The 13276-nt window shown below is 43.6% G+C and overlaps 1 protein-coding gene across 9 annotated transcripts in view; it reads left to right on the top strand.

Annotated features, from left to right (window-relative positions):
* Positions 1–2982: 2982 nt before the first annotated feature.
* The window catches only part of Runx1t1 (RUNX1 translocation partner 1), a 152429-nt gene continuing 142135 nt past the window's right edge, over positions 2983–13276 (top strand). For 2 of the 9 annotated variants that reach the window (XM_030253117.1, XM_030253118.1), the window contains exon 1: positions 4102–11826. Coding sequence is in view for 2 of the 9 variants with exons in the window: in XM_030253118.1 (XP_030108978.1) it covers positions 11763–11826 (64 nt within the window). In the remaining 7 variants the exon portion in view is untranslated. The other 7 variants (XM_030253116.1, XM_006537568.4, XM_030253120.1 and 4 more) reach the window with 7 other exon arrangements.

Consider the following 13276-nt stretch of genomic DNA (forward strand, 5'->3'; position numbering starts at 1 on the left):
TCTAAGGTATTTTTACTCAACAGTGTGCCTATACTGTTTATATGGCTCAACTGCCTTGGAATAAAATAAACCATCTCTGATCTTGTTCTCCTTTCCATCATATCTGAAATAAAACATGAAAGAGTTATGTAACACAATTACCAAGATTTGGAATAAAATTCGTCCATAGAGAGCCCCAAAAGTAAATTACAGGAAACACTCCAGCAGAAACGGGGAAAGCCACGAGTCGTGGGTGAATATAGATTTAAGAAAATGTAATTATGGCTTGCCATTCTTCATGTTTATCATATTCTATTTTTCACAAGTGCAACAATAAATATTTTTTGTTAGGAGGAACTAATGTGGTAATTACAGACTTTCCTCCACCCAGGCAAGCAGGAGGACTTTCTTAAGGAAGAGAAAAATCACAGCTTGGAAGTCCTTTAAGCTTTAAGATCTGGAAGAAGGAATTTTAAAAGTGCAAATTAAATACTTGTTAACATTCAGTAGAGGAATTCCTTTTGTGTGTGTGTGTGAGAGAGAGAGAGGTGAATCACAAATCTCTAAAGAAGGTAATAAGCATTCCTCAGAAATTTGCATAAAAGCCCTGGGTTTTTTAGGGCTGGTTTAAGGGAAAACAAAAAGTATGCATAGGTAACATTTTTGAAAAAATAAACTTGTAAATAGAACTCAAGAACTCGATACTTTTGCAACAATGAAAATTTAATGGTGTAAAGAGCAAATCTACAATAGAAGAAAAGTGTCAGCAAAGTTGTCTTTTTTTTTTTTTTAATTCAGCATATTATTGTATGGTTTGTTCATTGATCTAATGGCGTTGTGGTGATGCACAGGTATAGGTTTTACTTCCTACGTTTTTTTTATTGTACTGCTGTTTTTGTTTTTGCTTAGGAAGCTAGTGTTGAACATACAGAAACCTGATCCTTCTGCTTGTATTCTGATAGGAGGAGGACTTATTCCTCCAGGTCTTCTTAGATTGGCTGGAAAGAATGTATCAGTGAATCTTTCATTGTGCTTTGGATAGTGTGTCATGTGTGCACCTCCATGGCAGGGCTAAAGTAGCCAAATATATTATAGACTTCTGCTGTCAGCTGATTCCCCCACTACCCTACAGCCTTCCCCTGCTGCTGCTCTCTTTGGGGCACCTAATATGTCTCATTTTCTATGTCACACTTCACTCTCAGCTCATGCTCCAGCTGCCTCTGCAGTTAACTCTCTGCTACAGATAGAGGAATTAGGAAGTAATTCCAGGATAAACACCCTAAAGAATGATATCTTTATATTTTAAATAATTCAAGTCTTTTAAGGAGGAGGCAAGTGGGATTAAAGACTACTAAGACTCATTCTCTCCCCATCAGCTCAGGAGTGTATTGCTTCAGCTTTTGTTAGTAGAATTACCAAAAAAAAAAAAAAAAAAAAAAAAGAAGAAGAAGAACAAACCATAGATTTAATGATAATAGTCTGATAGAAACCCAACTCAAATAGAAGACTTTTTCTTAAAAGAAGTATACAATAATCGATCCCTTAAAAAAAAAACATTTAAAAAAAGCCATAACTGGCTAGGAAGTATGCAGTAATCAATGTTTTTTTTTTTTTTTAAACCATAACTGGCCAAAAGGATGATCCTATAATATCTGTGAAAACCCATAGAACATGCTTTGTGTATTATAAAGATGATCTGCAGGGAACTCCAAGGGACTTTCCTTTGATTTAGAAGTTCAAAGTTTCCAATATATTTTCATATTTACACAGGCACAATTTATGAGAAGGAAAAAATATGCCATAATTTTAACTTATTTCCCTACCCCATTCATACATTTTATATATATATATATATACACACACACACACACACACACACACACACACACACATATATATAGTGTAAAATTATTGCTAATTTATTTTCATTTTAAATTTAAATTACAACTTAAGAAGTTACATTATTTTACAAATCATTTCTGAGTAACACACCACTTTATTAATTTTAACTAAGGATTAGTGTATAATTCTAGAATGCAAACAACTCATTTTTATCTTGGACATAAAAGAATGCAGGTAACAGGGCACCAGATTATCAATATGGTTTTTGGTTCCCTCAGGAATACATAGTAAGCTCTGACATGAACCACACTAACATGAACATAAAATTCTATATTTTAAGATTATTAGTGCTGTTAAGATTTGTGAGTGTAGCAGAGAAAAAGAAAACCCTAGTGTAGAAATTCCTATAGGCTATATACCTTGATAAAATGGGGGAGATTTATGTGAAGAACATCATAATATTAAATACTAAGACAGTGTTATAATTCATTAGACAAATGTCCCAAGGAGAGGGCAGAATGTACAATGAGTGTTTTCTGAAAATGAATTGCTAAAAATGAGTACAGGCTGCAAAGACTTCAGCACTGGAAGCCCAGCTGGGCTTAAAAGGGTGGGGTGGGGGGGCTTTCATCCACTGTTAAATATTTGAAACACCACTTTAAAAAATAAAGCCACGGATGTCTTATCAGTTCTTATGACATCAGGCTGACTCTTACTCGCATGCATTTCCCCCTCTTTACAAAGATGAAATTTTAAAACATGCTCACAGGACATTTTACATTGATTTAGACCAGTTGGAGAAAACATGGTTCAGTGTAGGATTTCAAACTGTTCCACTAAATACAATAACATTTGCAGCCGTGGCACCGTTCCATGATCATTTTAAAAGATTTCATTTTACTTATCATTGCAAGCCATTATCTGATCATATTTGACCTACATATTAATATTTTCATTACCATTCAAGCCCATTTTTGCTCTGTACAAATTGTCAGCACTCTTCACGGAGATGTTATTTATTTATTCTGGAAATATCTGGAATTCTTTCACCCTACATTTTCCTTAGGGACTTCGTTCCTCCTTCTAAAGTATTGATATTAATATCTGGGGGGGGGAGGGGACCATATTCAATAAAAAACGAGGGAGAGAAAGAGGTCTCTCTTAATGGTATACTACAGGAGAAGTAGAAAAACAAAGGGGGGAAAAGAAATGATAATTGTTTTCTCTAAGGCTATTATCTAATGCGAAAGCAAATAGTCGGTCTGGAAATCAGCTAACAGAAGGGGATTAGAGAGATCTGAGAGTGGCTTGATTTCTAGCAGAGCTGTCTCTGCAGCCAGTGATGAGACACAGGCAGGGCAGCTAGGAGCTCTCCAGATGGCCAGGGAAAGTGGTCGTCTTGGGTTACTGCAGGGCACTGGGGCCACCAACACGTCCCGAGCCTGGGAGAGCATCCTTAGGGAGCCAGCCCCATGTCCAGCCTGGACCAGAGAGGGCGAGGCCAGGGAGACAGGCCTCCGGCCCGCCAGCGCACCCCTGCGAGCCGGGTCTGCCCATTGTTAACATATACTTGACCCCCGTGACCTCCCGCATGACACAGATGTCTTCCACCTCCACCACCCGCCTAGCTTCCCTACCCCCACCCCCCGCACCTGGTCGCGGCCACGCCGCCGCCTCCCTCCCGAGCGGCCGCGGCGCCCCCGGGTGCGGGCGCGCGCGGCAGCCGACCTGGTGCGGGCGCTGTGGGCGCTGTGCGCTGCGCGCGGCGCTCCTGCTCCCCGGCGGACGCCCGGACGCCCTGCAGATAAATGCAGTCGCCTTCCTCGAGAGCGAGCGAGGGCGGGCGAGGCGGACGCAGACGCCGCCTGTGACAGTGGCAATCCCCTGCGCCCCACATCACATTTGTCAGCCACAGCAGCAACAACAGAGAGGAGCGGAGGGAGGGAGCGAGGCGGGAGGAGGGGGAGCTGAGCTCGGCGCGCGCCGGGCTCCGCGTCGCAGCCTGCGTCTGCCTGGCGTCCGCCACCCCGGGCTCCTCGCCCCGCGGCTCGCTGTGCGAGGCGACTGCCGGGGATCCGCAAGACTAGGCGGGCGGTCTCTGGACGAGCGCTTGTGGGCGAGTGGCCGCGGACATTCTGGCACCGCGAGGGAAGCGGCGCCGCGCCCTGGTCCTCTGGCCCCGCCGGCCGGCACCGACCGGAGGAAGTTTTATTTGCAGCTGGGAGCCCGCGGCGGATGGTGGGACTCTCCAGCCCTGTGCAGTGTAAGTGCCAACGGGCGAGCTGGGTCGGCGGGCGGGCTGGAGAGCGGGTGGCTGGGACCGGCCTCGGGCTGGTACTGTTAATTACTATGCCGATGACCGATGACCGTCAGCATCGTTTGGATTAATTGGACCGAGAGGCTCTGGGCTGAACTTGACGCTCAACTAGAGTAGGACTGCGTAGCAGGGCAAACAAGATCATTGAGGTTGCTGGAGTCTGCGATGACACTGAACTTCGAGGACCAGATAAGACAGTATTTCCCTCCGTTTTTGCTTTAGATTCCCCGCACTCTCTTTTTAGTTATTTTAAATTTTTTTCCATCAAAGGAGAACAGAAAGATAAGCATGTCTCCTTCTACTAAACAACTGGTCAATTGGTCCACGATGTGTTTGGCAGGTGGCTCCACACCCGCATCATGGGTTTTTAAAACTGGAAGCGAAAGGCTTATTTTCATGGACACCTTAGTCCTAGGAGCAAGATTAAAAATTCCTAACTTGGTTCTGGGCTACAATTTGGGTAAGATTCTGGTTCCCTGCACCCAGGCGCTGTGCGACCGCCTGACAACTTTCTCTTACTCGGGCATTTGGGGTGCTTTGATGGGAAACCTCACAAGGATGATCAGGCGGCTTCTCTAAGCTAAGTGTCCCGCCGGAGGCAAATCCCAAGCTTCGTAGCTGGGGATACCTGGGTAGCATCCCCTCCACCATACTACCGTGTCCCGCTGGCCCAGCTGCCCTGGCCTTCTAGGGTGTTCCCATCACAGTCGGGACCCGGCGACGCCCGCCTATTCCTAGCCTAGAGCACAACATATTGCCCAGTACCTCCCGCAGGAAGAAAGCCAAACCCGAGCTGCTGCGGGAGAATTTCTTACGTTCTCCAGAAATCCCTCAGGGGAAGTAACTGGGACTAGCACATTCCCGGGTCCCCGCAGTTCACCATCCTCTGGGCGAATCTAGAAAGAAGGTCCAGGTTGGTTGGAACCCTCTTCCACCCCGGACGGATCTTGTCCTGACCAGGATGATTTAAGCAAAAAACAGTTTAAGTCCGCATACGCACTTAAACCCAGTTTTTGAAACTGTTTTCTTTCTTTCTTTCTTTCTTTCTTTTTTTTTTTTTTTGGGTCAGTTAAGCTTTGGAAAAGTTTTGAGTGTTATGATTCCGGGCAGTAGGATGTGAACCACGACTGTTACTAAAAATAGCTGCCTTCTCTCCTCCTCTTCCCACTAAAGGCTGTTACAGCTCGGAGGATTTGGCCAGAGTCTTGGAGCCCTGGGCCTTCCTAGCTCCTTTGCAAAGGGTAGCAGGGAAGTCTTTTGAATTTAACTTTCCTTCAGGATTGGGCACCACAAATCCCAGCGTGCCCCAGCATGACTGGTGCCTCTCGGGAAAATGTGCAGAAAGACTCTTTAAAGGACTTATCTAGTATTCCCTGGGAAGAGACCCTGAAGAACAGCGAGGGAGTGAGGTGCTGGGGAGCTGGAGAGGCCACTCCAGACCAACTTCATGTGCTTGATGTAACTCTGAGCCCTCTTGAATTTTTAACTTCGCTTCCCTTAATTAATCTGCCCAGGGCCTGTGTATAAATGGCTGTCCACAGCTGCTGCAAATTGATTTATCTCCCGATAAAGGTCGGGTTGCTGACCAAAGCATCCTTTATATCTTCTGTGTGAGCTAAAATGTGTTTTACAGGCTTTCCTCCCTCCTAGCCTCCTTTTCAACATCTGTACCATTTTTAAGTGCCCTCCGTGGCTCTTATTATCATCCCCCTTCTTATAGACCAGAAGAACTGGGTCTATGCCCGGGAAGTCCACACTCCCGGAATACAAATTGAGCAGCTTCTCTGTGATGAACAGTTTGTGAGCGTTGGGGGGCCTCGTTAGTTTATTGCAGCATTTGCGAGAAGTCTTTTCTGTGTCCAACTCCCCTGTTCACACAAATCCTTAGAAAGGATCAGCACATACCATTGTTTCCCAAGCCTCGGTGGCCTCAGTTTGGGTGTTTGGGATGTGTCTAAACAAAAACACATCCCCAATGCGTTATTTCTCCATATCAGTTCTTAAAATGCTGTCTAGTTTTAGCACGATGATAAAGGCTGTCAACGAAGAGAGAGGTGGTTATGTGATTTCATTTTCTGTTCACTCTTTTTGAAATAGAGGGCTAATAGTCTCACATGATGTTAACTAGAATCTCAGTTTGTTCCAGTTTTTTACTTATTTTATGTTATATTTTAATTTTCCAGCCAGGATGAGTGTTAGACAGTTGAACTCTTCCCTTATCAAATGTAGTTCACATTTGATTTTTTTTAAAAAAAAAATAAATCTATTCTTTGAAAACACAGAATACTAACAAAATTACCAAGGAATCATTCTTGGCACACAGAAATTGGATTTTAATTAAGCCCATGCTACAAGAAGAACTTCATGAAGTTCGTATTAAAAACATTTGTTTAACCGTTAATTAGAAACCATGTAGACCATATAGACCATGTAGACCATGTAGACCGCAGGCCCCTTTCTTTGAAAACCTAGATACTCTGTGGGAGAATTTCAGGATGCAATTTTTGCTGGTTCTCATCTAATAAAAGCAGCAGAGAGAACATCTGGATTTTTTTCTCTCTCTAATATTTGGACAACTCAAATCATTGCAAAAGTCTTTGAAATGCCATTTTTCTTTGTTGACTAAGTCTCTTTCACCCACCAATACCTGCTAATGACTTGATTTTTGAAGTGGTCTTTGAAAGGATCTTCCTAATAAGAAGTATTCTACCTTCAGTGCAGGGGAAGCTGGCCTGTTAAATGACAACTTCCTGGAAATATCAGGAGAGCAACCTTTGAATTACAGAGGACTAAGTGCTTTGTAATTCTTACCCAATCCTTTTCTGAAAGAAGGAAAACACTGCCCTTGGTGTTAGTGTCAGTGAAAAGATTCCCAATCGAGGCGTTAGCCTAAATATTTTTGGGCAAACTCCTTATAAATTGTAAAGAACCTCACAAATGTCAGCTGCAGTTATAATTTATTTTATTGTAAACTAGAGGCTTAGCTACCCTCCTTCGGTTTTAAACATTGAAAAGGGATCACGAGAAAGAAATGCTTCCATTAAGAATGCTGGTCAGTAGTTGTCAGTTTAGGACATTCTTCACTGTCAAATCCTGTTTCTCACTTCTTTGATATGAACATCAGCTGACAGGCACTGAATGCAAAGCCTTCTTCATTGAGGTTTTATGCAGGCAACATAGCCCCTCATAGCAAAGCAGTCTGAAAAATTGGCACCTGCACAATTTGCATGTGAAAAAAAAACCAAGTCAGTTGCATTTTGCTGGAGTCTATTACTGTAAGTTATGTAAGAGGGAAAGGCTATTTGTTTGTTGCTGTTTGGGCATTTAAAGGTTCTTTATTTTAATATGGATACTTTATTCATCATATTGTGTTCTTTGGTCTTTATTGATAGCAAACGCAGGGCAAATTGAGGTTTGTAGAAGTTCTTTATTATGGAATGGAGTCACTTTACGTACTTACAAAACCACAGAAATGCTTAGTTAGAATCAGTTAAAAATTTTAAATGTAGCTTAGAAGAAGGTTTTGAGAGTAATCTATTAAAAGCTAAGTAAGTGTGTACAACTGGGCTAAGAGGAGTATCACTTAAAAACAATCAAGGATTTTAATAGTTATAGACTTCAGTACCAACTCAAAATCCCCCAAACAAACATTTCAAACTCCTAAACTTGTATGTGTGTGTGTGGTGGTGGTGGTGGTGGTGGGGGGCAGTTTCTCCTCAATTTACATGTTAAACTGTTTGTCACCTGTATGCCCTTTCCAAAATTATATCTGACCCTCTTTATATAAACCAACAAATAAATGTTAAATCAGCTACAAAAACCTTTGTGAACCTCAGACTATTATCCATCAGAGGGGACATTTTATCCAGTGTAAGCTATTTAGTATTATCTGAAGAGACACCTTCCAACTTCACCTTTTTACAGCCATTAATATAAGAGTTCCTAAATTATGTTTAAAGAACAGCGGACATTTTATTAAAGCAAACATTAGTTCAGTTTAATGGAGGTAATTGTAAATGATAAAACAGAGCAGGTTACCTCTGTGTTGTTTAAACAGAGGGAACGACTTTGCACCATTTCCAGCAGCCATCTGTAGGAGAGAAGGGGTTGCACCTGTCTGTCCACACTAATTATAGATTAAGGCCAAAAAGAAATGAAATTCGAGGAGGTTTTTCAGCTAATGAAATCCATACTGCCTTTATTGTAAATGTGCTCTATGTAAAGAGGATGGTGGGTGAGTTGTGAGTAAATAAATTGCTATGTAGCTGCTAGGCACTTGGTTTTGGAGCACAGTTCTGCTGCATTAACCTTTGATATTAAACAACAAAATAAATAAATAAAGACGGCAACTTGGACATGGGTGGTAGTCTTTGTTTGGCATCCATAGTTACAAGGTAGTGAGCAGCAGTGGGTGCAACAGCTCAGAAATGTGCAATAAAGCAGCCAAAACGCCAGAAATGGTTTCCTATTCTGAAATGCAGATGAAGGGAGATCCTGTGTTAACTTATGCATAGAAAGAGGGCTTTTTTTAAAATTATTTTTTGTAAACTAGAAAGCTTTTTTTCTTTCCTTTTTCTGCACTCTCAGCTTCACATCCATGAGAAATTAAAGCAAAATGAGTGAAGAATGCATCCTTCAATGAAAGGTCACACGGATGTCTACCACATCTGTTTATAGTAATTATGAACATAATTAACATAAGAATTACAAATGAAATAATGACAAGCTGAGCACTGAGATATTATGCCATAATGGTCATATGTTGGAATTCTCACATTATAGCACACTAGACTTCACATACTCAAAGAAAGAAAGAAAATGCTAGATTTTTATCTGAGTTAATGTTTCAAAACTTATCTGCCTGGGGCAGATGGACTTCTTGCTTTTACAAGAAGGTAACCCATTATTAAGAAAAGAACTCATTGAAATTAAAATTTCGATTGAGCTCAGTTGTTAAGTTGTCTGTAATTATAGGTACCACTTTCTGTTGGATACACAGTCCGTGATAATAATTCTTGATTACTATGTTGCTTTGGTTTTTGTTTTGATTTTCTTGAAACAAGATCTCATTCTGTAGCCCAGGCTGGCCTAGAACTTACTATAGACTCTCAGGCTGGCTTGGAACCCATAGTGATCCTCCTGTATCAGTCTCCTGAGTGCTGAGGTGGGGGAAGGGGATCGTTACACTAAGCTTGTTTGTTTGTTTGTTTGTTGTGCTTTTGTTTTCATTGTAAGCTTTGGAGCAAAGTGCTTGGTTTAGAAGCATCATGGAGCCACCAGGCAGGCAGGAAGGCAGTACACAGAGTGGTGGGGACACTGTACTTTCACAAAACGAGAACATCTGTACTTTAGCTGATCTGCAGTTTTCTTTGTGCCTAGTCTTTGGGATACCTTTTAGAGAAAAAATATGTGTTTGGAGATTAAACGCAGCAATTAGAACTTTATTTTTCATTTTTACAAGTATTAATTTTATAAAAATAACAGGTTTCATTGTTACATTTCTGTGCATATGTATCTAGTGCATTCTCATTAGTACATTGTAACAGGCCAGTGAGCCTTTGTATGTTGATTTTTTTTTTCCCCTTTCCTGAGTTGCATTGGATGACAAGGTGTTTGTATACAGTCTGTGCCCCAAATGATGTAGCTGCAGTAGCTGCTGCTGGCTAGGGTGAGGGCAGTTCCTGATCACAGTGAGAAAAAAAGGCGAAAGGACGCCTTTTACAAGAGCCAAGAGGATATTCTGAAAAATCTATTATTAAATTTAAAACATGGAGGGATGACACATTTTACCCCATTCAGAGTTCCCTTGCCCTGTCATGTTGCCTGCCAAGTGGTTTACTTCCTGCCCCAGGACCCTTCTCTAACTACTGAACCTGGTCACTTTTTGAAGATTTATGGAGAAATATCACCTTGTTCTTGTGCAGTGATACTGTGAGGCTTTCCACATTATTGGATTACTGGAGGTTTGTAGCAGGACTCCTTTTATCTGGCATTCATTCTATGACAAGATTTTCACACATGCCCTTCCCCCAGCATGCCCAGCTTTCTTCACTTTGTGTTTCCTATCAAATTTCCCTTGATTCTTTTCTTAGGTTGGTTGTGTGTGTGTGTGTGTGTTTTGAGGGGGGGTCCATTGCACATCAGACCTGTTTTATCATTTTAGGCTAGGTGGTTTGCAAGGTAGTTGATGAAACAAAGCCCCTTTTAAAATATGCCTCCTGCTCTTATCTTTAACTCATTGCTCCCCCCCACCCCCCACTCCTGCCCCATTTTGTTGCCTTCTACTGACTTTTCATGTATAAACTATTTCATGGCCCCAAGTTTCACAGCAGTTGTGACTGCAGTGTGTGCCATGACATTCTGTGGTTTATGTCTCCACAGTGCAGGGAAGGCTTCTTAACCAAGCTTCAGGGCCTAGAAACACAACACAGCCAAACACACCCCTGCCCCCAAAGAGAAGACCTCCCTTGCTGCATTATCTGCACTCCATTAAGGACCTGATCAGATGTTCAGATTGTCTGATGGGTGCATTTAAAAGTGAAAAGGGGCTCCCTTGGGACTACTCAGGTGTATCCCCCTGCTGACCCTGCTGGGGTGGCGGAGGATGAACTCTGGCCGGCTGGCAGAGCATTAGCCCCTGCTCCTTCTGATTGATTCTCAGGCCCTGGGTGGGTGAAGAGCCGCGAGGCAGCTCAAGCCAAGATTGATTGCCTCAATTTCAAATTCCCACCTCCCAAACAGACTCTCAGATGTACGCAGAAGGCAGCTCCTACCCCTGGACTTCTGCAAGTGGCGCAGGTGTCTGAGTCACCTGTAGCCACCAATCACAAGTGGTCCTCCTTATCACAATGATGCTGGCTGCCCTGCATCTTTGGCTAGGACACACTCAAAGCCTGAAGAGGGCGGGGCGCGCGCGGGGGGTGTGGGGGGGAAGGTTGTATCTCTCTGTATCTCCCTTGCATCTATGTGTGGGGGTGAGTCGGGGGCTGGGTTTTAGTATACGGTTTGGTACACAGAGAGAGACAGCTCCCGCGGGAGGTAGTCCTGGCATGCTGCAAGACTATTGTGTCAGCACAGTAGATTTGTTTTGCAAATTATGTGTCTTTGGATGGAGGTGAGGTGTTGAAGGTGTCACAGTCAAACCACCAAGGGAGAGCTCTTGATCCGGCTGACCTTGACAGAACCTCTAGTGTTAGTGGAGCCACAGGGCTAGCAAATCCAAATATTTGGGAGGTGGGGCTGAAAGGCACCGGCTACCCTGCGGCCTTGATTGCCTCCACCTCCCAGTCTCTCTGGGTAGCTCTCCTCTCGCTTTGACCCCATCCCAAGCCGGTCCCTGCCCCTGAATCCCTTCCCTGTCTCCCCCTCCTGCCTGCATCTCTTCCCTCCCTCTCTTCCCTCTCTCTCTCTCTCTCTCCCTCTCTCCCACTTTTCCTCCCTCTCCCCTCCGTCTCGCACGCACCCTCTGTTTATTTTCCTGCCTCCATCTGGGCCCTGCTGATATTGTAATCACCCTGATGCACGTTGGCTCCTCTCCTCTCCCTCCCGCGCGCACACACTCACTCACACACAATGTGCCATCCCGACCAGCCCTTTACTTCTGATAAGCTCCGATGTGTGTTTAATGAATACAAAGCGGCGGTGTGGGGGCCGCGCGGCCGGCCGCCTCGCGCGCTCGCCGCCGGAAGGTAATCTCCGCGGCCGGGCTGGGGGCGGCGGGGCGGGGCGCGGCGTGGGGGCGCCCCCCCCCCCCCCAACGATCCGGAGCAGATAAGAGCCGGGCAAGTGAAGATGTAACCTGTTATCGGGAGCTCCTCTTAGCTGCCAGAGGGAATTTACATTTAAAGATTACAGAGGGAGAGGGAGAGGATCTGCCTTTTGTTGTGCTGGGTGAGGAGGAGGCAGCGGCCCTGGCCTCCCCGCTATCTCCCATCACCTCTGCTATCCAGACGGGGACTCGCGGAGGTGAGATTACCAAGGGCCTTATCTTTAATTGGGTTTAGTGTTGCCAGTCTGAATAGGTTTAAAGAGACTCGATAAAGGGGGAACAATAGATTATTTGTTGATCGGACACTGGAGCCCTCAGATGTAAAAGAGAGAGGAAGAACTCTTAACAACTTGATTAGCTGTATTTGATTTCGATTTTGAGGTGACAGGGTCTCTCTTGGTAAAAGGGGGAAGGACTAGGGAACTTAGGTGCGATTTGAATGACTTACAGTGTTTTATTCCAGCACTTCTGCACCTGTCTTATTTTAACGGTGCTACCTCACCCTTTCTCTTTAGGGTGGATAAAGTGAGTGATGGGCTGAGGCAGTGGGGTACTGGCCATCAATGCTTGGTTTTGCGTGGCTTGTTTTGAACAGGTGATGAGTTGATGCTTTGAGTCCTGGAAAAAACCTGAAAAGCTAATGAAGCCCACTTTTAGTATGGAAGGAAGAGAATGGTAGATTATGGTTCAACTCTGGCTAGAAGGGAGAGCATCAGTCTAGGTCTGGTAGAGATACTATATTTTGTATTTGAACCATACCATTTTTTGCTTGAAGTCAGTGTGAGGAAAAAAAATGAAGCAAATTGTCACTTAACTTATGAATGTATTTCAAAATTTTATGATATAAACTTTAGAAGGTTCTTAGAGTAAATAAAAGAAGGCAAAATGATTGCTTCTGCCTCCTACTCATTGTTGAGATAGGTGATTTCATAGGTAGGTAGATATGAGCCAGTAACTAAAAGCCTAATTAAAATTTGTTTAAAGCCAGAGGGACACGTTTCCTTGTTGACAGCAGCAGATCGATGGGGGAAGACAATAAGTCCCATTATTTTACTTCCATTGACTGAACATATTGACATTGCAGGTTTGCTGTTGCCTCAGTGACCGTGACAGAACACTGAAATTCCCTGGCCGGCTGGTCAGAGTGGCACCTAGATTACTGTGTGTCTTTTTACCTTATCACCCAGACAGAAGGGGAAAGGCTAGCCTCTGGTTCTTCAGAAGGAGGGTAGTATTTTTGGTTAAGAAACTGTCAGATGGCATATTTTAGGCATATCAGTCTCCCCCCCAAACTGAATATTATATAGACATGTATATGCATTCAAAATCGAGGGGAGCAGCTTAGCAATCTTGAGTATTTATACACACAA

This window comes from Mus musculus, chromosome 4 (genome assembly GCF_000001635.26).
Source record: "Mus musculus strain C57BL/6J chromosome 4, GRCm38.p6 C57BL/6J".
NCBI lineage: Eukaryota > Metazoa > Chordata > Mammalia > Rodentia > Muridae > Mus > Mus musculus.